This window comes from Eutrigla gurnardus (assembly GCF_963514095.1).
Source record: "Eutrigla gurnardus genome assembly, chromosome: 8".
NCBI lineage: Eukaryota > Metazoa > Chordata > Actinopteri > Perciformes > Triglidae > Eutrigla > Eutrigla gurnardus.
Genome location: NC_139922.1, coordinates 20,615,009 through 20,640,329, shown reverse-complemented (window position 1 = coordinate 20,640,329; position 25,321 = coordinate 20,615,009). Strand labels below are relative to the sequence as shown.

The following is a 25,321-nucleotide window of genomic DNA, read 5'->3' as shown; positions in this document are numbered from 1 at the left end:
ACTTTCATGAAAGTGGCCATGCAAAGCTTAAAATTACAAATATCATCACAGCAACGGAAACTAGAGACAAAAATTTAATTTATATTCTTCAAGCAGAATTGAAGAAGCTCATGAAACCACTCGGGAACAGAAACAAAGTTTATTCGAGGTAACAGGTTACGGTTGAGCTGAAAATGTGAAGCAACAACACAAACCTACTAAGTGGACTATGGCCTTAATGTGCGGCTCAGATAAGGATGAGCCACCCTATCTGACCCATATTCATTGTGAGAACAGCAAGTTATTGCCCCAGGAAGACCTCTTTTTTTGCTCTTCCATTGCATCCTCTAAAACTAATTTCAAATGCACCTCTAAAACACAAAATTGCATTTATTTTTAGCCAGGAGGTTAGTGAATGCAGGAAGGGATGGGTTTACAAGTATGCAGTTTACAAGTAAATAAATTAAGCCTTAATCTTACACAATTCTGAAGCGCACCAGTTGTTAGTTAGTTGTAGCATGCTAGTTGGTATAGCCCTGTTAGCCAGGTTAATCAAGCTTAAGGGACCACAATTTGTGTCAAACTGTATAATTAAACCAAAGCCGGGTACATATATGAAGTTCTGTCAATATTATGTCCATTCAGAGTACCGTATATGTTATTATAAATAAACTAAATATAGTTTATTTAGTTTTGCTTTAAGTAATTTCAAATTATAAAGTGCAATTTCTCAAAGGCTTGTTACCACTCAGTGGCTGAGTGTAGCAAAGTAATACAGAACTGTGTCATGTGCATAAAGGTGGGCATTGAAATTGGTAAGAATGGTGTAATATGATAAACAAGACAGGACCCAATATAGAACCCTGTGGAGCCACCTTTGGTCACCAAAGAGGGTGTTCATAAAGTGGAGAGTGAGGCAGGCAAAGAGAATCCAAAGTTAATCATCCATATAGAAGGAATAACCCTTCAAGTTGTGTTGATTTTGGTGTGCTAACCCTTGCGATTTTGCATATTCAGTGTTTGAGTGGTAGGGGCACAAATGCTGTTAAACTACAGCTTCCATGCTGTAGCTGTCATTTCAAACTGTAAACCATCAGACTCTGTGCATACTGAGTGATTAAATGGAGCTCGGCTCTGTTTCTCTATGAAATTATCATAAGTCCAATTGGTTATGTTTGAGGGAGATGTTTGTGTTTGTAATCTGTCCAAAACAGAGAACAAAATGACAAAGACAAAGTATTTGTCCTGTTTATTCCCTGAAAATAAAATGTTTGCAGATAAGTTTGTGATGCAAATGTTCTGAAGATTTGAATGATTTGTTCGCTACTAATGTAAAATCCCTCCGTCAACAACTTTGTTTATCCTCAGGGTGGACTGAGAGGAATTATTGATAAGAAGTGATCAGCTCAGAAAGATGACATCACTGCAGATTTACAAAATCTGAAAATAAATATAGTGATGCTCCAGCAGCAACATTGCGCAATTGCATACAGATGAAAGGCGGGGCGGCATAGATTTGTACCCTTGATGTGACATGGCTATTACAAAATGGACAGTTTATACCAGCTTTTAAAAGCTTAATAGGAAGCAGGCTCAAGGGGATTATCCAGCAGCTGCTGGAGGCCACAGAGGCCCGCAGAAATTAACTTCTGCATGTGAGAGAACTGCACCAATCAGCTACAGAGCAAACGTCACAAGCCACACTAACCACACACATAGCTCATTCATTTGCACCTCGCCTGCTGTAACTGAGTGTAACCCCAGTCCCATGTAGCTAGTAAATATTTATTGATAAACAATTACGGTGTTATAGTACAATGGGACTGGGCGTGAGTTCATCGTAAGATGGCGCTATGTACCTGTGATAACTGTGTTAGTGATATAAAATAACTTGGCGGTGCCTCCAATAACTTGTTAAAAGTAAACACAAAATTTGGTACTTCCCCTTCAAAATAAAAGTTCACATTAACCTGTCATATCAGTTATTTATATAGAAAGTATCACCTTTGCAAATACAACACAGGATTAAGTTGAAACAACCAGTCTTATTTATTACAAAGTCACAAATTTGTCTTTTGGTAATTAAATAACTGGCTCACTGTTGGTATGCACTAATAACAGTGTTCAAAACTCTCATTCATGACATGCTCTGGTAGGTTGACAAATGACCCGTGATGAACACAGAGAAAAGGTAAAATCAGAAAACTCAAATGTCCACACTCACACACACACACATTCACACCGGGCTATTAAATGTAAATAAAAGAAAAACGTTGCGGGCCGGTCGAAGCTTGTGAGCGTTGAGGCCAGATACAAATGGCCAGTTCACTGGGTTTAGCCAGCATTTAACAAAAAGCACGTGCATGGTTAGAAGTGTACTCACAAGTCAACAACAGTCAGAGATGAAGATTGGGGAATGGGGGAAGGGCAATGGCAAGTTGCTTTGTTTCAGCGCCACACGCTGCGGCGAACCGCGTTCAAGTACAGCAGCTACAATCTCTCTACAACGGTCCAGGGCTCTCCTGGTCCTCACTCTCTCCCTCTAACGGCAAATCAATCACATAATTCCTCTTAGTAATTAGGCTACAGGCTAATTCATGGCGAAAATCCCACAGTATTTAACAAATGCGCATTTTCTAGCTGCAATGCGGAATTAACAGTTTTAAAGTCTATGACCACGTTAAGCTAAAGGCTAGCAGCGATTAGCAATTAATTCTCAGAGTTCACACACATCAACCACAGAACGACTCTCTCCGTCACTCTTGGAAGTTAGGAGTGTTGTTACTTTACTTTTAGCGTTACAGCTATCCCGTTCGGATGCCACTAACCGCTTCTGCTGTCGCTAACATTGCAGCAGCACAAAGAGATGAAAAAGATGCTTCACTGTCCCACAAACAAACGTGGTCTTTGGGTATTTGTGCAGACAACCAACTATGAATGATTTTTAGAACTCCACTCTTCTGTTTTCTCTGAATTTTAACTGTATATAGAATGAATGTTTTAACATAATATAACTCTGACACATTTTAAACATATTTGCATTTCATGAACTGTTATTAACAACATAAACTTTTTAATGTCTGCATATAAATGAATGAAAATAAGGGCCACAGGGCTACATGAGGAATTAAAGCAAATTCCATGAAGTAATTTGTTTAATTTAAATCTATCTCCTGACTGACACTCTGTCTGTGTGCCTGTTGCCTGCCTGTGTTTCTGTCTCTTTGGCAGATTGCAGTCAGCAGCGGTGACACTGAAATGTGATGCTTTCTGCCAAAAGGGATCGACTTTTATCTCGTCATTAAAACAGGAAAGAGGACAGAATATTAGGTTAAGGCTGCAGTGTGAAGGCGGTATCTAGCAGTGAGGTTAAAGATTATGTAGTTTCAAATATTCTTCAATGCAGCATGATGTTCATTTTGTGAATATGGTCCCATTTAGAGTCAAATAGATGATAAAGCAAAAATTCAGTACTCGAGGCTCAGACTCAGTCGGACATGCAGTACTGTCCAACATCTATCTGTGGACATGTTGCTACAGTGTTTGTATGCTTAAATTACCCCTGCATGGCACTAATAAAGGATGATCTTATCTCATAAAATACTGCCATAATGCATTGTTATTTACTGATATTGCTTACAATGGCTAACCTGACAAACTCCATTAATTTTCCAGATTTGTTGTACTGGAATGTCGTCACTTGGATGTGGCGTCATTCCCAGCGCCGTTTTCCGAGGTAAAAGGAATGCAGCATATGAATATTTTAACATGCTGACACGCAATTACATCAAGTAGGCTGGAGCCTGACTTTTTAAATATTTGCTGAAGAGACAACATCAGAGTGTTTAGCCAATATATCTTCATGTGTTTTGTCTTGCACCAACATTTAATGTGCTCCATTGTTCTTTTCAGACACGTCTTGTCATTTTGCTTCAAAACAAAAAAACAGATCACAATTCAAGTTGGCCTCAACATTTCCAGATGTGAAACTTTAACAAAACTATGTTGTTGCCTCTGAAATCACTTAACACTTCAGTCTCTCCAATCCGTACGCATATGTTCACCAAAGCAATTAGCACTCAATATAGTTTGTGGTGAGAGTTGGTTTCCTGCATAATTGTGCTTCTAATGAGACCACCATGTTCCTGTGTATGTGAACTTATTTGTAAGCTAAGAGAAGCTTGGATGTGGTGAGAGGATGCAATGCAACACAACCACCACAAACCCAAGATTTAAGAGTAGGGAGCGGGGACTCAGCAGGCAATCAATTGTCATATAAAACAGGCAATTCAAGTTTTTTTTTGAGGAAAGTGTGAGTCACGGCAATTAGTTGTTGTTCTTAAGCAGGCAGCCGTAACTGGCCTTCCAAATTATGCAATTTGCTGCAGCAGAATACAAGATTAGCCATGGACAGACACTGAGGTGCACACTCACTCACTTACTCACTCATGGATGTACACACACAAACAATATTTGAACTGTTAGTTGACTAACTTAGTTTAGCTCTGTCAAAAGGTAATGGAAGAGGAAAGACTTTTTAGTTACTTCCTGTAACTGGAAGTAGTCAGCTGGTTGCCAGGCAATTGAACCCGACCAAGAAATTGTTTTGTCAAAATGAACAAACATGGTAAAACGTGTCAATTTGTGAGGCACTGGTTGGCGTCATATTTAGCACAGAGAAAGCAGAGGGGTATCAATCTTTTCGTCTAACTCTTGGCAAGAAAGCTAATAAGTTAACTGAAGCAAAACTATTTATTATATCAACTGAAAGGCAGAGTTTTAAATGCTTAGGAAACCAAAACTATTTGGTTATCACTATGTGAGCATTTCCACCCAGACAATCCTAATAACAACCATTCTTCGTGGGGGTATACGAATGGCAAGAGCATTTTAAAGTAATACTGTGTATTGTCTGGTGATGATAGCCTCAAAAGAGAAAACAACAGTGACACAGAAATAGTTTTTGTTGGGGGTTTGTTTAGAGATGTGGCCAGACTGTTCTCATTCCCAGGGAATCCAATATTTCATCACACCCCTTGGCTTCTGGTACAGATGCACAAGGCACACTTCAGCATCTGTATGAGACACAGTGTGCTTTCAAATAACGACAATGTAAACCAATCCGTGTCATAATTAGATGCCGGAGAAATGGATGGGTCACACAAACACAGGACTTTCAAACAGGAGACCGGTGTTCGTGTCCCCAAAATGTTGTTGAAATATTTTGAAGCTACGTGTTTTCAGTACTTATGTTGCACTGCTTACATTTTATTTAGTTTATTTATTTAATTTAAGCCCAACCATTATGTTTTTAAACAGTCCAACAACATGGTCACTGTTTTGTTTTTAACATTTTTGGAGAGAGAAAGCAGTGACTGGAATGCTGAGAGCGAGTTGTGGGAGGGAAAGAATTAGACCACACTGTTTTTTTAATAATCTGCAATCTAAGATGACTGGGTGGGAGAGATGTTGTGCTCGCTTGCTTGGAGGATTAGAGGAGCGCTCTATCGCTATTCTCACTTCTATTTCCCCAGGTCAATCGTTCTGCTGCTGGATCTCGAAGCATCGACCTCTGTGGATTGATCGTGGGCTTAGGAAAGTCATCAAAGCCTAAGTTCGTCATGTCACCACATAGTGACGTAGTTAGTAGATCACAGCACAAGACAGACATGATAGTTCCATGTCATAACTCTAATTTACAGAAAAACTTTACCTAATGCTATTATCAATCATAACCCGACTCTGCAACTCTCCTCAGCTCTGGGGTTTTTCTCAGCTTCTTTGAACTCTTGTTTTGGTTTGTATTTTTTAAAGTCAAGCTGTACCTATTAGAAAACATACATACTTTAAACATTTTATAATTGACCAAAATAAAAGGGCTTTCGCATTCTTTTCATTTCATCTCATCAGTTAAACAAACATAATGTATGCTTACCTTTCATATTAGATTCAATGTTATAAATAGCTATACAGTTAGGAATGACACAAACTTTCAACCCCCCCCCCCCCCCCCCCCCTCCATGTGGCTCCAAAGTGTTCTGCAGATATAAATGTAAAAAATAAAATACAAGTTGAAAATTAACGTACATTAAGCACATTACATTTTGATCAATTGGTGCAAATGGCACAATATTCTTAATTCTAATTCTTTATTTCTTCTGACTGATTTCTTCTCTCGCTCTTTATGGATTAAATTCAGTGCGTTGCATTCAGTATCTGAAGTCGACAATGACAATAGCTTACATGACTTAGGTTAGAGGTAATTCTGATACGTCAAACCTGTATCAGTATTGTTGCTGAAAAATGTCCAGTGCGTCTCCGGTCCTGAGCCAGTTTATTGAAGCTATAAATCAGCTGAGGACACATCAGTGAAATTACAGACAAGCAGCAATATTAAAAGCCTTTGTGTGGCATGAAGAGAGCTTTAAATAATGCAGCAGTCCTCCGTGATGAGATAATTCCCTATGCACAATTACATGACTGCTCATGTCTAAATAGACAAAAAACAAAAAGCATTTTCATAGGTTAAGCTTTTGTGAACTGCTGCCCATTCATTGCTTCTTTATTACAGCATTCATAACAACGATGCTGTTGCTTCTGTTGCTATCCTCAATACTACCAATGTGATAATATACTGCAGCAACAAGTGACTTCCTTTAACCTTCAGCGACAATCCTAAGGCAAATACAATGAATCATCATCTGCATAAGGAGGAGCAGGAGGTTTGCCTGCGCATCACTCATCCAGCTACTGTGACCCTTCTCTCTCAGTGAAATTACAATGCTGCACACTTTGCATTAACGTATGGGCAATCAGACAAATTGATACAGATTCAAACACCAGTGGATGAGCTAACGACATCTGGCAAACAGATTACGTTAATCTCAGTGGTCTGTGGGTGTGTTATGGAGGGCAGGAGGAATGGTATTGACCTTCTCATCAGAAGCGTATCTATGCCGGCCGTAGTGAAGCCGATGAAGTAGGAAAATTACATCACCAGGATTGCGAGAGTAGCGGCAAGGCTCCACAAGTTGTTGCAGCACTTGGTCGGGCCAGGAGCCCTCACAGTTTTTTAGTCATGACCGCCTCAAAATAATTCACCGATAAAAGCACCATTAACATGTCTGAGGATTAAACAAAGGTAGACAATTTGTTTTCTAAATTCTCTACAAACAGGAAGGCTTAAAAATCTAAATTTGAATAAACATTTAACCAGCTAAATACATTTTTTTTTACAGGGTATGCAAAACCTTTGTTTCATTATAATACATGCCTTCTTACTATACAGGGATTGTACAAAGGCAATGAAGTCTGTCCATGAATATGGATTATAAATCTATTAAGCTTCAATTTAAACAAAGCATAACAAAATGTTGCGCACTGCCTCTCTCTCTCTCTCTCTCTCTCTCTCTCTCTCTCTCTCTCTCTCTCTCTCTCTCTCTCTCTCTCTCTCTCTCTCTCTCTCTCTCACACACACATCAGCATATTCCACAAAACTGTTGAAGTATTCCTTCCAGTAGAATTAAGTAGATTCCCCCCACTGTCAGCCATTAATCATTCACCTGAGAGGGAGAACAGGAAGCAAAGCAATTTAGTTAAAACCATCCTGATGGAAGAGATTCATTTCAATAACGTTCACGTACCGATTAGAGCGACCGGTATTTATTCCCCACCCGGAGGTCGGGACCCCCACTGAGGGTCAGGAGATGAATCCGAGGGGTTGTGAGATTATCATATATATTGTTATTGTATATATTGAGTTTTTAGTGATTGTAAACCTTCAGGACTAATAAAGGTCCTTCTAGAAAGACACATTTCTGCTACTTCAAAATGATGTATATTTTTGGGACTTTCTTCTCATCTTGTAATTCACATTTTATCAACCTTGTCCTCATATAGTGCTCATTACAGATGGGGAGAGCTGCGAAAAGCACAGTTAACTGTTAATACGGGCATAATAAAGGACGTAACCTTAATATGAAATGTTTGAAATCTTTAGATCCGGTAACTTCAAAAGGCATCGTTAATAGGTGCATAGTTAACTGATAATAATACATTAAAATAAAGCGTTTACCTCCATGTTAACTTCAAACAAAGTTGGCGAACATGGTAAACAGATACCAGCTAATACGTTAGCATTTAGCTAACAAAAAATGGGGTGCCTAAACAAATGAAAATGCTTCTTGATTGGGGAAAGCTGAATGGAATTCCAAAAGTATTGAAATAGCTGGTTTGTTGGTCTCCAAAGTATAAAAAAGAGACTCAAGTTTGGACTGTCATGCAGTTATAGGTTTAATTCCAGATTAGCTTTGCCTGTAATGCTGCCACATTGCCCAAAGGTGGGCAGATGGACGGAGCCTGCATGTGTCTGGTTCACAGCAAAGTTGCAAACTCCATCACAGCTGGAGCTCGTCTTGTTTCTGCCGACAACAAAGCAAAGCTCAGAAAGGGTTTGGCCAACTTTTGCACTGACAACAGAGTTCAACTTTATGGATTACTTGACTTGGATGATTTATTTTTGCACTTTCATTCATCCATCATCTGTAACTCCTTATCCTATATCCAAGCGGAGAACAGCAGATTACTGACTATGTGGTGGTTTGCACTGTGATCCCCTCACAGCAAGGGGAGCCGGTGGTTTGAATTTGTGTTTTGGCAGCCTTCTGTGTGGAGTTTGCATGTTCTCTGGCTTCCTTCCACAAGACATGCAGGGGAATTGATGACTTAATTGCTTTATGTATGAGCACCGTGATAGACTGGCGACCTGACCAGGGTGAACCCTGCCTTCGGCAGCTGGAATCGACTCCAGGCGCCACCGCAATCCTTAACAGGCTGCAGTTATAGATGAACAGATTACACCCAGGACAGATCCCCAAACTATCACAGTGAGGCCACAGTGCGAACTATTGCACTACTGTGGCGGCCTTCTTTTTGCCATGTAAGAAGTGGACGTAGTCACCGCGACATCACCCACTGGTTTAGTAACTTTTATGAACTGAAAACATGCTGTGAAAGGGTTAAGGTCCTAAGACAAAAATGAAAAGAACATCATGCTGTATTTAAGAAGATGTGAAATTAGAGATTGAGACCATAAAGTAAATGTTTTATCATAGACTTCTATATGAACAGACTTCACTTTGCCCTAACTTTTCAGAACGCCTGCTTTTGTACTGTATACTGTGTGTGTGCACTCACTTACAACCAAGGTTTAATCTCTAGTCTAAAAAGCCCTAAAGGGAAATTCCAGAACATCTGCCCCCATATCTCGTATTGAGTGACCAAAATGACAAGGACACCGAGACGAGTGTCAGCGCTGGCAAACCTGCCAATGTGTCAAAAATGTTAAAATTCATAATCCCAACCATCTTAAACACTAAAACAAACAAACCTCATGGCAAATTTCGGCAACAAGTAAAATGATTTCTTCCGAAAATTGTCAAATAAAATCTTAAATAAATGAGATTATAGCACTTCTATGTATAAATCATTACTTTGTATTAGATGTGGCATGACTATTATGAGACCATGCAAGAACATTCAGTTGTGCCATGTGACGACAACACTACCCTCACATTAGTTTGATTGATTTTATTAAAGATTTGTTTTGTCTAAAAACAGTCTGCATGTCCAAATCCGCAAATATGATTTGAGCTCAGTGTTAACTGTTAATATTATCTGTTTGCATCCTTCTGCATGTGTATTTGTTTTCATCCGTACAGAATTATAATAAAATCCTCACTTCTAACCCAACATTACTCACACATGGTGTCATTATATGCTTTTATATAAACGCCGCCAAAAATTTGACATTGACATGACCTTTGTTTATCTCCTGCACCAGCTGCTCCAGATGATATGGCAGCAATTTTGGTGGCTACAGTGCCGCTGTGAATGACTACTGTTTCATCCATTTTAAAGACATTAATGTATCACTCTATCCTAATTAGGATAGTTGAAGATTAGACGCCTCGCTCAAGGTATTAAAACATCTTTCTTATATTTAGCCTGCATCTACTTAATTTATTTATTTCCTCCATTAGATCTCTGGAGGTTGTGTTGCACTTTTTTTTATTCCACTCCATTTATCTACAGCTATAGATACGAGTCTTATTAATTACTATTTTGTGTGTGTGTGTGTGTGTGCGTGTGTGTGTGTGTGTGTGTGTGTATATACATATTTATACACATATACATATAGTAGTTAAATGAGCTCCAGTTTGGCAGCACTAAAACAGCAGTAATATTCCAAAAATATATAAACATACGATAAATACAACATTGTGAGTGGAACGACTACAACTTCTTTTACTTCTTATACTTTTAGAAAAAAATTTAAAGTTGAGCTGGCATGAACATAATGCTGTATTGAAGAAGACTTGAAATCATTGAGACCATAAACTCGTGTTTACAATCAAACTGAGATAAGAAAATAATAAAGTTAGAAGTAGGGTCATTCTCTTAGATTTGCATATAATCTGATTACTTTTTGCAACCAGAGGTGTCGCCCCCTAATGGCCGTGAGATTTGCCTAATAAACTGGTGACTCTGAGCATACTCCATTTGCACAACAACTTAAATAAATTTGCTATTTTTAGCAAAGGTATGGCTTTTATTCTTCCAAGTCAGTCTTCAAATGTAATCGGTTAAAGATCCCATATTATGCTGTTTTTCATCAATTCCATGCAGCTGTCAGAGATCCAACAACACTGTATTCGATATGCATTGCCCCAAACCCATCCGTGGTCTTGAATTTCAGCTGTCTAAAAGTTGCTCAAATGAGCTCTCCTGAGAACAGGCTGTTTCTGTGCCTGCACCTTTAAATGCTAATGAGCTCCGTCTGTCATCGCCTACTCGGAGAGACGGAGAGGATGCTGCTTACGCTAGCGGCAGCATGCGCCAATGTTTGTGGTGGATACATCTCTATGGCTCACCTATGTGGCTCAGGTGAAGTTGCTGGTCCCGTATGGTTGGAACAGATCCTTTTACGAGGGTCAGTGTCGAGGCAAAGCCAGCTTTGTACTGACCCTCGTTACTGAAGCAGTCCGATGTGAAGTGGTTAGCACACACATACAAGCTAACACGGACTGGCACATTGTCATTAAAAATGAAACGCAAGAGACCAGACCCGGACCGTCGTGCACGGCGCTCTGTCGGACACGCGGCCCCGGGTTCCGTCCAATCGGAGGCAGCAGTGAAGACACACCAGAACGTGTGAGACAGAGGGAGGATTGTCTCCAGCTTCACCCGCACCGGGATTTATTCACGGAGAACCAGCCGGATCACCCTGCGGCATGACCGGTAAGTCGGGCTGCGCTCTCCCTGCTGTGTTGTGAAACGCCCCCTCTTGGATATCTCCTATTATCGTGCAGAGGAGTTCAGCCTATGCAAATGACTCCCATCCGTTACGTAACAACAGGATCTGAACAGCCTGTAGGAGCGCCGTTGTACCAGTGGGTGGGCTGCAGAGACCATGCAGGAGCCGCTTGTTTTCCTCGTCCTGGGAGTTGACAAGCTCAGGGAGGACCAGATTATAGGTGTAGAGACCAGAGAAAACCTGTTTTTCATAATCTGGGACCTTTAAATGATAATGAAGAAGTTCCCACACACATACTACAAGAAAAGGAATTCTTGGACACTCTGCAATGTTTTCACCAGGAAGGGGAGAGCGCGGGGCCTTCAGGGATCTCGTAAATCTGTCATCTCACCTGCTCTGTTAAAACAGGCAGGAATGTAATGAGATGGTTTTTCTAGTCATTAGTACCCTCTTGTTCTGTGTGGTCATTTCACATCCCTTTCCAGTGAGCCGTGAATACCACCACATGATTCCCCCCTGTGATGTAATGGTTTAACAAAGAAGTAGTTACTCTCCGTTGTGGAGTGATCTACCTCATGCAACCACACATGTCAATTATGTCTTAGATCATTCCGCTGGCAAAAGTAACAACATCCCTTTGTGTTTAATGTTAATTAATAGCAAATGTTAGCATGCTAACAAGCCCAACTCGGATAGTAAAAATGCCAACACCTAGCTCAAAGGACAGCACCTCATTATGGCCACAACATAAGAGCCGTGAGCGTTGTTTTCCTCTTTGACTGAGGTAAAATGAGAATCGCCTCAATGCTCTAACGTGTAACCTAATTAAATCTACTGAGCAAGTCTCTCCAGGTGAAAAAGGATGCAAGATAATTTCTTATTTTCTGGGACGTTTTTTTCTTTTACACTAATTAGGAACTATTAGTTCATATCAGTTCCTACATGAAACACTCACAAAGTCTGTGGATTGTCTTGTGTAACCGGGTCATGATTTCTGGAAAAAAACATTGCTGTTGTTGGCGCTTTGAGCCCCACAAGCCAAGTGCCAGAACTTCCAATTATATTGTAAAGAAGACATGTCTCTGGCCAATATCTCCAAAACCATGCAACTCACACAGTGAAACTAATCTAGATTGATAAATACCACTGCAGGTTATTTTTGATTTGAGGGAGCAAGCCAATACAATAAAACAGAATAAGCTCCTCCAGTGGGAGGGAAGTTTTTCCTATTACAAATAAACATTAGCCGTGGCTGCACATGCGCAGATTCTCAAAACAAATCCCTTTCGGCAAAGCGCAAAGAACATTACATTACATTACATGTCAAAATCCACCAATTCCCACAGCCTTCGGGAGCAATTTAGGATTCAGCGTATTACCAAAGGACACTACGACCTGTGGTCTGGAAGAGTCGGGGATCAAACCCACAACCTCATTAGTTGACGACCCACTCTATGTCCGAGCCATAGCCAACATCAGCAAAGAAGCCAAAGATAGTCAAGATCTCTGCAACACAACAAGTGGTTTGAAACTAACTGTCTCCCTCACACAACACATCCAACAAAAATAACAAAAATGTACTTCTTTATCAAGAAAAATAAAAAAAGTTTTATTCCGTACATTCAGATAAAATATTAGGAGGAATTTGTGTGTGTGTGTGTGTGGAAGGTGAACTGTTGTCAATGCACAAAAATTGGTAAAATAAATTCACGCAATGTGTTTGCTTGAAAAATTACTGAAACGATCAACCAATTGTCAAAGAAGTGGCAAATTAATTTTCTGTCCATAAATCATTGCAACTGTAGTAACGAATGAAAGCAACATTAAAGTTGAATTTAGTAAAAAAAAAAATTAAAAAGGGTTGTTCTACACCTTAAAGATCGCAATATAAATGGAAAGGTGGCATGCAAGACATATTTGCATGCACACTGAGTGTATACACACACAAACACTCGGAGCCACCATTACGAGAGGCAGATATTGCCCCTGGCCAGATGTCCTTGATGGAGGGAGGAATGAAAGAGTTTGAGAGTAAAGAGTTTCCCCCGACGCTCTGCAGGGGCTGCACTCAGACCACTGCAGACCTTTTTCTAGAGCGCTGTAAGTGTTTGACATGGCACAGTAAGGCACATGAACCTCTAGCGGGTCACATCTGAAACCAATCTACAGCAGCAAAATGTGAAATTCCATCCATCCACTTGACCACACATCTTTTGAAAACAAAACAAAATAACGTCAGAAAAGTCTGCAACGTATCTCCAGGGGGGCTGTGATGGAGTGGACGGGTGCTTGGCTGGAGCACATCCACTGTTCCCATTCTCTTAACATGTGTGGAACAATACGATTTGTGTCCAGTCAATGTCAGGCCTCGTTTACTCTTGAGTTTCCTCTCATTCCCTGATGACGCTGAGACAAGCGAGGCTGCTTCAAAAAAGTGTGTAGAGGTAAAACAGCACTAACCTTTCGTTTGCATGAAACGCATGACGATATAAGAAGTTCACGTTACAACTATCCTGGCCAAAATAATTAAAAAATGGCTTAAAAACTTCACTGTATATTTTGTTAAAGTGATGGTTCGGAGTCAAATGCACCCTAGGGTCATTTCCACCATGACGTCCAGCCAAATACCCCCTCAGAAGCATTTTTAGCGATGGTCAACATTGGTCAAGATAGGGCTATCAGCCGAATGGCTTAATACTGGCGTGAATGGTACTTACTAATCACTTATTTTTAAGTGATAAAATGGTCTCATCCCGAGCCACTGCATTGTTCTTGTGCCGGCTTTAATGGCTCTATTAATTTTCTCGAAATGTCCTTTTGTTTTTCTCTAATCCTCCATAACAACATTGTTGCAAATGATAAATGATTAGCTACAGATTAGCCATGTTTTTTTATTCTCCCATTCCTAGTTCCTCCCACATCTATTGGCATCAAAAAGGGAAGAAGGTAAAGTAGTGATGTGTTTGACTGCCTGAGCCAAGTGGGACATTGACTTGACATATGAGTCTAAAAACTGCGAGAAAAACGTGTTTCGAACGGTTTTGCAGGCAATGCGTTATCTCTATCTCTGTTAGCTCTTCACGCATGAGGCAGAGGAAATGACATAATCTTGTTTCCCAACTTTCTCACACGTGTGTGATTGAATATTCAGCACCCATGCTGACACTCACACACACACACCCACATCCACACTGTCTCATGGGTCCGTGGCCAGGTTTCGTCACTCACCCTGGCTGTTGGGTCCCCCCTCTCCCTCCTCGCAGTCCGTCATGTTGTTCAGCATCCGCTGTCCTCCTCAGGCAGCGCACACTGAGCACGGCTCCTGATGCTGTTACTTTGAGGAAAAAAGAAGAAGCTGGATGCTGGTTGAGCTGGAGTCAACCACGAGATGCTGCTTCACCTCTGCGTCTCACTGCCTCTTTTTTTTCTCTCTTGCCTCTGGTAGCTCAGCAGAAAGAAGAAGCAATATTTCATCCTCTCTTTTACATGTCTTGTCTGTTGCGTGATGCCATGTGCCTCTCTTCAGCAGGAGGATGGAGAGACTGAGAGAGGCTTGGTTTCATCCACATGCACGCTCCCGGTCTCTGTGCATCAACCCCCAATGACAACTGTCATCATGTTTTCAGGAGGTATTATCCCTCCATCCCTCCCTCCCTCTCTCACGCACGTTCATCATCATCCATCTCATCATGAGAGATGGATGGATGGAGAGGGATTGAGAGACAGTGGGGATGCACGTCAGTTGACAAAGTCCTGCCTCCTGAGATTAAGCATCTCTTGTGATGTTCTTTTCAGATGGAGGATGAGATTCCATTTCATTACAGCGAATCCATCCCTCTTTTGTTATTCCCCCCCCTGCACATTACTTCTCTCCTTTATATTTTTCATAGGCCATTATCTGTTCAAGGGCTGCAGGCTACACTTGTATAACTCGCTGAACTTGTAAGCCCATCGGCGTTACTGCATGACTGGCCTGATGTTTGCATCATTTGTTTTTGTCTAGGTGCTTAGCAGAGATAATTTAAGCTTAATTTAGTTATTTATCTAAATGACAATACTTGACTGCTAATGGATTTATGGATAACAGTACTTCCTTGATTTAAAGAATAGATCACACTGTGCTGATAGACAATTTAAAACATGTAGCTGGCTTGCTGAAAATGCCTTCGACTGATATCATACCTATTTAACTCAGAGACAGCATGTTTCAAATGCCCTTACAACACATGGTCAGCTCCTTTTTTCACTATGCTTCCACTCAGTCAAATTCTACAACAGCATGGTGTATATACACGACACACAACTGAAATCACCCTGACAATGCACACCATTTCCATCAATAAATTGCATGGGGGGGTCGCCTAAATGTCCCTGAGTGGCACTGAACTTACAATTATTAAGGAAGGCAGCTTCATCAGCCGAGGAGAGGTGGCTTAAGGACAAACATAAGAGATTGTGACGAATGTCAAAGGGGACAATGGGACAAAACAGGAAGATGATTAGAGTAGTAAAGTGCTGAGAGGCTAGAATGTGAGGCAACCATGAAAAGATTGGACGTACAGGTGGCTGTTAAAAGACTAAAAAGCTGCAGGCTTATGGATTATACGTTCTTCTATGATGCACGTATCATACAGAAGAGAGAGCATCCCTAATCCACACCACCTGCCTAGCAACTAAGATAGCCGGCTGAAAACACAACTGGCATGTAATGGATGAAAGCTTGTTTCCAAACCATTAGTATTTGTATGCTTGCCATTATGTCACAGTGAACTGTATGCCATCTCAAATTAGATGATCTCTGAGTTCTGGCAGAGGGACTTTATCCTTGCCGACTTGAAATCTGCTACAGGCATCATGTTCGCGTTATAGTGCTGAGATCTCTCTGATGTTTTAAACACTAGCCGTAATAACTGCCAGACACATAAGAAAGCTGTCAGAATAGAAGAGAGAAGAAGAGAAAAGAATAATGTTGAAGGATGCTGAAATGGTGTGTAAATGGAAGATGAAGGAGGATTACATTGCAGGTCGCAAGAACATGGGAAAAAAGTATATAATAACCACAATAATACGATAATGAAGCCTTTTACTCTATAATGTAGGCATGCGACGATATGAAAATGTCATGTCAGTATAACTGTTGACATATTTTCTCAATTTGGCTAGTTTGGGCTCAGCGTCACTTGACGATGTGGACTGACTCAAATATTTCTCCACGGTCGCCAGCGAGCTAGCTGGCTAATAGGCCTCAGCCAAGCAAAGCAGCAGCGGGAGTGAAGTGTGACTGACAGATTGACGTGATGCGTCACAATCATATCAGAGTTTCTATTGGCCCAAAGTTAACGTGGGTGGGAGTAATGGACACAATATGCTTGTTTTATTGGCACAAATGGTCCCCATCTGTAGATATGCATTATTTAATGATACGGCACAATTTGATAATTTATAGCAAATTAATTTGCGAACCCCCTGGCTATGGGTCCCGGACCCCCATGGGTCCCCGGACCCCACTTTGAGAACCTCTGGCCTAACTGACTGTTCCCCTGCCCTGTCACTGAGAGTGGGCTGTTGGCTGGGCTTTGATTGGCAGGGAGCCTGAGAGCCATATTCATCTGGGCCAAGCCGCTTTAGCTCTTAACCCATTGGCACCTCCCTCCCTGCCTCCCTCCCTCCCTGCCTCCCTGCCTCCCTCCCTCCCTCCCTGCCTGCCTGCCAGTCTGCGGCAGCTGCTGCTCCTACACATGTGGCTCTGGATACCACTAGTGAGACACACTCATTCACTACTATGTTGGTCTAAAAAAAGCATGTAAGCACATGCGACGCAAAAGCAAGTTACAAAAAGAAAGATTTGCAAACACACACACACAGTCTCTCTCTCTCTCTCTCACACACACACACACACACACACACACACACACACACACACACACACACACACACACACACACACACACACACACACACACACACACACACACACACACACACACACACACACACACACCGGGATGAATTTACCGATGCTCTAATCCTGCAGATTAAGGGCATGAAGTGCAGATTTTTTCCTGATCAAGCGCCGAGTCTGTTCTATGGCTCACAGTTCTTTATTCGGCTCCTCTGGCAGAATTTAGACATCTGACTTTTGTCACACCTACCAAAAACCTTTCACATTGACACTGAAACTAAAAACAGACCAGGTTCAAACCAACGATTCATAACTCGGCTAGGCATGGCACAATATGAAAATGTTATATCACTATTATTCTGGCCAAAAGTGTGATTCACGATATTATCCCGATTTCCCGCGTTTGCGGGCTAGCGGGCGTATCATTTTTTTTTTTTAAATCAGGCCCTATTTTTAACTTGTCTACCATGACAGCGAGTTCACGACAGTTTGTTCAACTCACTTGTGATGCTATTCACAATTATCCCGATTCACCACTATCAACTTATTGTTGTGTTTTTTTTAAATCACAATCTCAATGAACGATCTGCATATAGTACTGCAAACAATTAGCTTTCACAAATTGTTGTTGTAGTTTCTGGTCAGCTTTAGAGGAGCCAGTTATTTTGTTTATAGCTGTGCTGATCTCCGTTGGAGTGTTTTTCTTTGTACCGTTTTCAGCTCTAGTGTAGCCCCGTAAAGTTTATAGCCTTGTCCTTATTGGAGTTATTCTCCTTTTTCGTAAACTTTATAGTTTAATCCCTCTTAGCGCAGCGTAGTTCTCAGCCTTTTTATTTGCCTCCTGAGGGAGTGTTTTTTGGTTCTTTCCCTCGTTAGTGTTCTCGTGTTTATTAGTGCTTTCACGATTCTCAGTTTTCAGCTCCAGTGTTCCATAGCCTGTTTTTGTTCTCACTCTGTCTTTGGAAGTGTGAAATAAAGATCTGCCTGAACTGTTTTAACTCTGCACCTGATTCCTCTTTCTGTCCCAGCCTGACAAATCCTTTGACAGCCTGGTGTGCCACCTTAAGGAGACCATAGGACCCCTGGTGCTGGATCCACTGCAGTGTGCCTACTGGTCAAACTGGTCAGACACCTATCATCTGTCATTGTCGATATAAATTCTGCACGCTGTATATATTTAGTCATCTTGTCATGTAAACACTGGACATAAGCATTCAACATTCAGTATTCTGTCCACTATTGTCTATATGTTTTGTACACAACTTAACACCTAACTTGTAGATGTTTTATTTATGTGTATTGTTGGTCATAGGTGCTTTTAATATATATTTTCTTGTGTTACAGTCCCGTCTAATCTTTAAGGTGGTCCAGCTATGTTGTCTTTGTCCCTGGCTGTTCTTTCTGATTCTGTGGAAGAACATGAACCAAAAAACAGTACATTTCCTTGTACCTGCACGCATACTTTAAAGGTTTAAATTCAAGGAGGTTGATTTATTTTTTCATTTTTGAGGATCAAAGGTGACACACACACACACACACACACACACACACACACACACACACACACACACACACACACACACACACACACACACACACACACACACACACACACACACACACACACACACACACACACACACCCTATGTGTTGGTGGTGGCAGAAGTATGCTTCATCTCCAGATGAGGTGAAGAGTTCACCAGCTCCACTGAGCCTCATTTCTGTGTTGTTTTACCCTTCATAAAAAATGATCATCTGATGTGTACTTTTGAGTGGAAGAGTAGATACACATGTGCTAGCGTCAAAGGTGATTGTTTGGAGGTTGGAGGGGAGAGATTAATGAAGCGGAGGTTCAAGCAGCTCTGAATAGGTGTTGATTTAGAAGATGGGTGAAATGATGTCAAACAGGGGGTAACGAGCTGAGCTTGGTGAGAGTATCACACAGTGGGGATTATGTTTTTACATCATCTGGATGACAGCGGTAAGAACAGTTGATAAGGTCTGAATAAACAACAGTAAATCCATGGAGCTGCCATAACTTCAGTTAAATCTGCAGTCATCCTTCTTTCGGTCACTTAGGTCACGGAAACCAGCTGTGAGCACAACATTGGCAACACTATATAAGATTTTTGCAACCAGTCAACAGAAGTGACCATATTTGGATGGTGGAGGAGCGACGGGTGGATCTGCTGAACACAAGCGGCAGAGCGTGGGGAGCAACTTGTACAGAAGAGGTGTCGGCGGTTGAGCCGTTATGCAAAGATCACACATCACCCTGAGAGTCCTGAATCAATTGAAGACTTATAACATAACTCAATAAGAGTATGTGTCATTGGGCACATTTCTGCAATGCAGTGACACACACAGCTGCAGTATAGAATATCTGCAACAATTACATGTTTTCAACTGAATAGATGTATGAATATCCCTGTGTTTAACTTCCAATGTAATAAAGCCTTTGTAGGGAACACGCTTGGGTAACATTCTACGCCTTAGGAAAATATATGAATGTATATCAGAAAATCAGAACTAAGTGTCTCGAGTACAGCAATGGTTTGATCTTGCAGTGTGTTACGGATACACAAGATGGTGATGTGTTCACTTGTAACACTGAGGCAGATGTTTCCTTCTCCAATTTATGTTTAAAACGTCTCTGGCATTTAATGGCCCTTCATTTTGATTGTTAGCATGCATGAAAACATATGGTTTGCATCATACACCGTGCCTTACATATTTATTGCTTTTCAGTAGATCTGTCAGTTTAGTTTTAGATAAGAAGATCCCCCCCCACCCCCATAACAAAAAGAAAGAGTCTTTTGGATCTCTAATCAAAGTGGTTAAGCAGTTGTGGTCAGGAAAAATGTCAAATGGTGTAATCCTTTTTTAGCAGTGCAATCCTCTCAGCATGATGACGTTCTGTCGTCTGATGGATCAGTGACTGGCAGCGTCGACTTCACTCTGTGGATTCTTAAACGCGGTTTTGTGGAAGCTGCTTGAACACATGTAGGTGTTGTTTGCTCCACCTGGCAATGACGAGCCTTGCTAAACTTTTCTGCAGGCATTAATATTTAAAGAAATGGTTTGGGAAAGCTTTCTTTCTTTCTACGTAATATTCATTTATTGTCTGTGTAATACATATGAAGTTAAAGTTAACTTATCGTTGGGGTTTTCTATCATTTCGAAAGCTTCAATGAAGTCCAATCTATTAAAGATTAAAGATCCATCCGCGTGGTAAGGGGTTGCTGTTTGCTGTCAGTGTTCCTAAGTTTTCTATGTTGTATGTTTGTCTTGTTTTTTCTTGGATGCACGTTTTCTGTACAGTGTCAATGAAAAGCCCTGTAACCTGTGTTCTCTTTAAATAAAGTTTTACTTCCTTGCAACCTCATATTACTGCTACGTTGGCCGGGACTGTAAGGCAGGAGTTCCTGCTGTGCTGGCTGATGAGCAACAGATGGCGACACAGACTGCGTCTGCTTACTCTCCGGCTCATCGCCGTTGATTATTGACACCTTTCATGGGGTGGAATTACACTTTACTCAGTCCTGTGTCGTATCAAGGCGACATAGACTTATAGTATATGTGGCTGTTCATTGTCATCTTGTCAAACTCATTTTTCTTTTCTTCATCTGCTTCCTGTGTGTTTCTGCCTTGAGGTATTACTGTTCTGTCCTCATTTTCACACAAGCCGCAAAAATCTGGTGGCCGTCATATGATTCTGTCAGAAAAATGTCAATATTATTGTTTATTTGTAACAAAAGCTGGTAGTTCTGTGTCTTTTCTGTGTCACTGGATTATCAGATACTATACATGTTGCTGCTGATGTCAGAGCAATAACAGATGAACCAGATTTATTATTATATATTTATATATTTTCTATAACTACACCAAAACCATTTTGAGCTTCTCATCCTCTCAGCTGTAAATTGGACCGGCGGTGATACAGGATGACCTCAGTTGACATATAAGCTCCAAAGAAGCATCGCAGCACAGCCGTTACGCAAACAGCAAGTCTCTTATCTAAATTGAAACCCATGTGGGCGGAATCATTCGTTAAAAGACCCTCAGCATAATCCCACATTACACATGCAACAGTCAGATGGGTGGGCGTGGGCGTTTAAAACGTGGGAGAAAAACTATAAAGTCTACAAAACAAAAACGTTGCGTCATTTTTTAAAATGTATTTCATTGAAGGCAAATTAGCTGCAGGCTTCACTGTAAACAGGAAAGGTGAATCGGAGATAATCTGCCACGTGTACAAAATTAGAACACAACCAAAATCATTTACTGAGAGGCCGTTGAGTGCCAAATGCAGATTTTAGAAATGTTTAAAAACATCTTGCTTAATGAATGGCTTACAGCCTTACGTAACCTCTGCGCCGCACAGTAATCACGGTCATATTTTCGTGCAGTGTTTGCTAGCAGAGCATTAGTGTGCTCAGATATTTCCTGTACTTGGCGGAGGGAGCAGGGACTCCTGTTGCAAATTGAGCTAAGTCGAGCCAGATCACTGTGGGCAGCCTGGAGAGATACCAGTGGTCTACGTGTGAATTATTAGATTACCATCCATGCAGCCATGAAATCTCCAGATGAGACCTTTCCCACAGCAACAGGGCACCACGTCTAATAGCAACCAGCACATGTGTCTGAAGGTGTTTTTTTTTTTTCTTCCTCGCTGTTCCTCCAACTCTGAGATTCAGGTTGTTTCGAATCTGGCTTCTGCTGTGAAGGGGGGGAGGGGGGGTATGGGAGTAAAAGGGCAAAAGGACAAATTGGGCAAGTTGTGTAAATTGTGCGTTTCTAAATCATTTCTGCACTCATTTAATGTTACATTGGAATTGGCCAAAATTGTTGCTGCGAACCCCTCTGACACTGGGTAGTTGTGCCCCTGCCCTAACCCTAAACCTAACCCTAAACCTAAAACTTTGATGAATAGACAATTATAAGGATTATTAGTTCTGTTAAACAAGCGCATGTCGTGATGAAAAATGGTAGAGGCAGGACTGTGCAAAAGCTCCCTCCCGGATGAATGGTGCAGGGACACACCAATGAGGCGTATTAGATGACTAAAGAGCTGACAACTTACATGGAGTCAGAGCAACATTTTAACAGCTTGAGACCTATAAATAAACTATGCTTATGTGTGGTCTTCAACACATCTATAAGATTGATTGCTGAACAGGTTCCACCATGAGCAGATGGATACGCACAAATGCTACAATCACATATCTGCTATCATAAAAAGCCTTCGTTTACTTTCACGCCATAGTCTGCTTGAAAGCGGACTCAAACCAAGGTTTCATGCATTTTTCGCTCGGCTTGTTTAGTTCCACTTTGGTTCGACGGACAGCCTTCACACCGGCCCAAAAGGAGTGGACTAACTAAGCAAAGAGATCAGACCTGCATCTTCCCTGTTTGAATGTAAACCCCGAATCATCAGGGTGGAAGACCGACCTCACTCTATGGACACCCAGGCATCCATCATTATAACGTTTACGTTATTTATCGGTGTGAGAGTGGAACTGACTAGCCAACCATCATCGCTGGCTACTGTTAAATTTAGCAGGACAGCACAGGAAATATAGAGGGTCTAAGTCACGTCCTTGTGGAACACCAGAAGGGACGTGACTTAATTTCAGAAAAGTGAAAAAAGAGGAATTTCACAACCAGAGGCCTCTGCCTGGTAGCAGCTAGCGTTCTGGCAACCAACCAGCGGCTGCGACAGAAAGTTTATGGATCCTGCAGGCCAACTGATGTTAGTGTCACTGATCATGTCGTTTGTAATTTAGTGCCGTTTTAATCAGCACACTCATTCGACAAGTTGTAAACAAAAAAAGACCAAGCATATGTTGTAGGTGTCAGTCTCATATCAGACACATGGCATTTAGATTATCTGCATATTTAAATCATTAGCCACAAGACACATATTTCTTTTTTTTATCTCATGGATGACAGCCAAAGAGCATTGCAGCAGATGAGACATCTGGACAGAGAGACATCGGCTGGATTGTGAACCTGAGGAGAGAGTTCATATGCCAGAAAGAGGTGTGGAGAGGGTGTGCGTGACGGTGCGGGATGCCCTGAACAGCTTGCAACTGATTTATGTAAAAAATATACACGTAATTGTTCCATTCATGACTGCTGAATCCAGTTACTTCCCGGGTCAACAGTGTTTTTTTCAGCACCAGACAGATCTTTCTTTCTACGGCATAATATTCATTTATTGTCTGTGCAATACATATGAAGTTAAAGTTAACTTATCATACGTTGGCGTTTTCAAAAGCTCCAATGAAGTTCAATCTATGAAAGATTAAAGATCCATCCGCGTGGTTACAGGTTGCTGTTTGCTGTCAGTGTTCCTAAGTTTGTATGCTGTATGTTTGTCTTGTTTTTTCTTGGATGCACGTTTTCTGTACAATGACAATGAAAAGCACTAACAGATGGTGGAGGAGGTTAAAAAAAAACAAGCAAAAAAACAAAAACCTCCATTGAGTGGAGGTTATTTCCCAAATGCCAATGGCATTGCAGAGCTGATTGCAGAGCAGATCCCCAGACATCCAAACATCAACATTTTGATAATTGAATACATTAAATCTGACTCCAAATTCCCTGTGTAATTAGACCAAGACGTTACACTGCTAGGCTTAATCAAATGTACAGATCCCTGGTCTATAATTCTGCTCATAGCTTTGGCCAAATTGGATAAGAAAGGTTAGAGCCATATTAGTTTGGGATAAACAAAAAGACCACAAACAATGCTCCTGTTTGCATGCTTACAGGGAGGCAGATCTAAGGAGGGCATCCCAGTGGAGGAATGTTTAAGCTGCATCCCCACTCTGACTCTCCAGCTTCTTCCTGTCTGTCTCAACTACGGACTGCCATTTTCAAACAATGATAGCAGCTGTTTTTTGCGAAGAAAGTGTGAATATTAGAGGTCCTTTAACATTATGCAGATTATATGAACAGAGTGGCTTTTCATTTGCCAGGTGCTCAGGTGCACGGGCTGACTGCAGAGGTTGTTATAGCGTTCATCCAGAACAATTATTGGAAAAAGCCGGGCAAAAAAGGGTCACACAGGTAAACTGTGAAGAAACGACAGCTTATTGCAGCCTCACTCACTTTGGACCCACTACTACCAATTCATGATGAGCTGCATTGAGAGTATGAGTCGTATGGTTTAATCACACAGGATAGTAGGCCCATGACGGCTTATTATGGCCACTGTAGGGGGGAGGAATGGAGCCGTGAGAGGTGGGCAATATTCGGAGAAAAAAGTTGCAAATTTGCCACTTTATTGCACTTGATTGCCTTCCACATGAGCGGAAAGAGGCAAGTTGAGCTTTCAATATGCGCTTGTGGGAGGGTTGTAGGGAAAGTGGGAGTCCCCTGTAAAAAGATGGGGGGATATATATTCCCCGGTATTTACTAAAACTCTGTTTTAGTGTAGCCTAAAGGTGTGTTTGTTTCAAACGCAAAGTGAATTTTCGCCTCGCCGTTACCGCCATGTAGACACCAACCAGGTTTCATCAATCATGAAATAGCCACTATGGCTGCTTTTCATGTTGTGATGTCCCAGGGCTTTGTTTTCAAACCAGCCGCCGTGTTGTTTTGCGGTACGTTTATGCACCAGACACTCAGGTAAGAGCGCCGACTCTGACTTCAAAATAAAAGCAACCTTCCTAATGGTTACTAAAGAAATTAAACACCTGAAAGAAAATGGATGAATAGGAAATAATATGTTAAATGTGATAACTCAGACGAAAAACTCTGTTTTGTTGTATTTTCTTTTACAAAGTTAGGGACGCAACGTTGAAGTCAAGCCTGATGCTGCCTTACACACAAAAGAACAGTGAGGCACACAGCTCATTCATCTGTTTGACCATTCACAAGCCGATATGTTCGTCACGTTTTTTTCTTCCCCCAAGTGACCAAACAAAATCATCTTTCCCATGCCGTCATAAACGCCCTTTAATCATCAGCGCTCGCCACGACACCAGCCTGTTGACACACAGCTTGCTGAGGCGAGGCGGAGTGGGCCGTCTTGTGTGGAGTGCCGTGTGCATACTGAGCTAAGAGGCCTTTGTATGATGTTGCCTCCATCGTAGTGCCACCTGTGGCGCGAGAGGAC

At 41.3% G+C, this 25,321-nt stretch overlaps 1 protein-coding gene across 1 annotated transcript in view; it reads right to left on the bottom strand.

The window, feature by feature from the left end:
- Positions 1–14,879, bottom strand: part of LOC311016686 (solute carrier family 12 member 5-like) — a 37,450-nt gene extending 22,571 nt beyond the window's left edge. Inside the window, 1 exon segment of the mRNA XM_084014556.1 lies at positions 14,522–14,879. Within this exon segment, the coding sequence (XP_083870682.1) occupies positions 14,522–14,576 (55 nt within the window). The 5' untranslated portion in view covers positions 14,577–14,879.
- Positions 14,880–25,321: the final 10,442 nt, after the last annotated feature.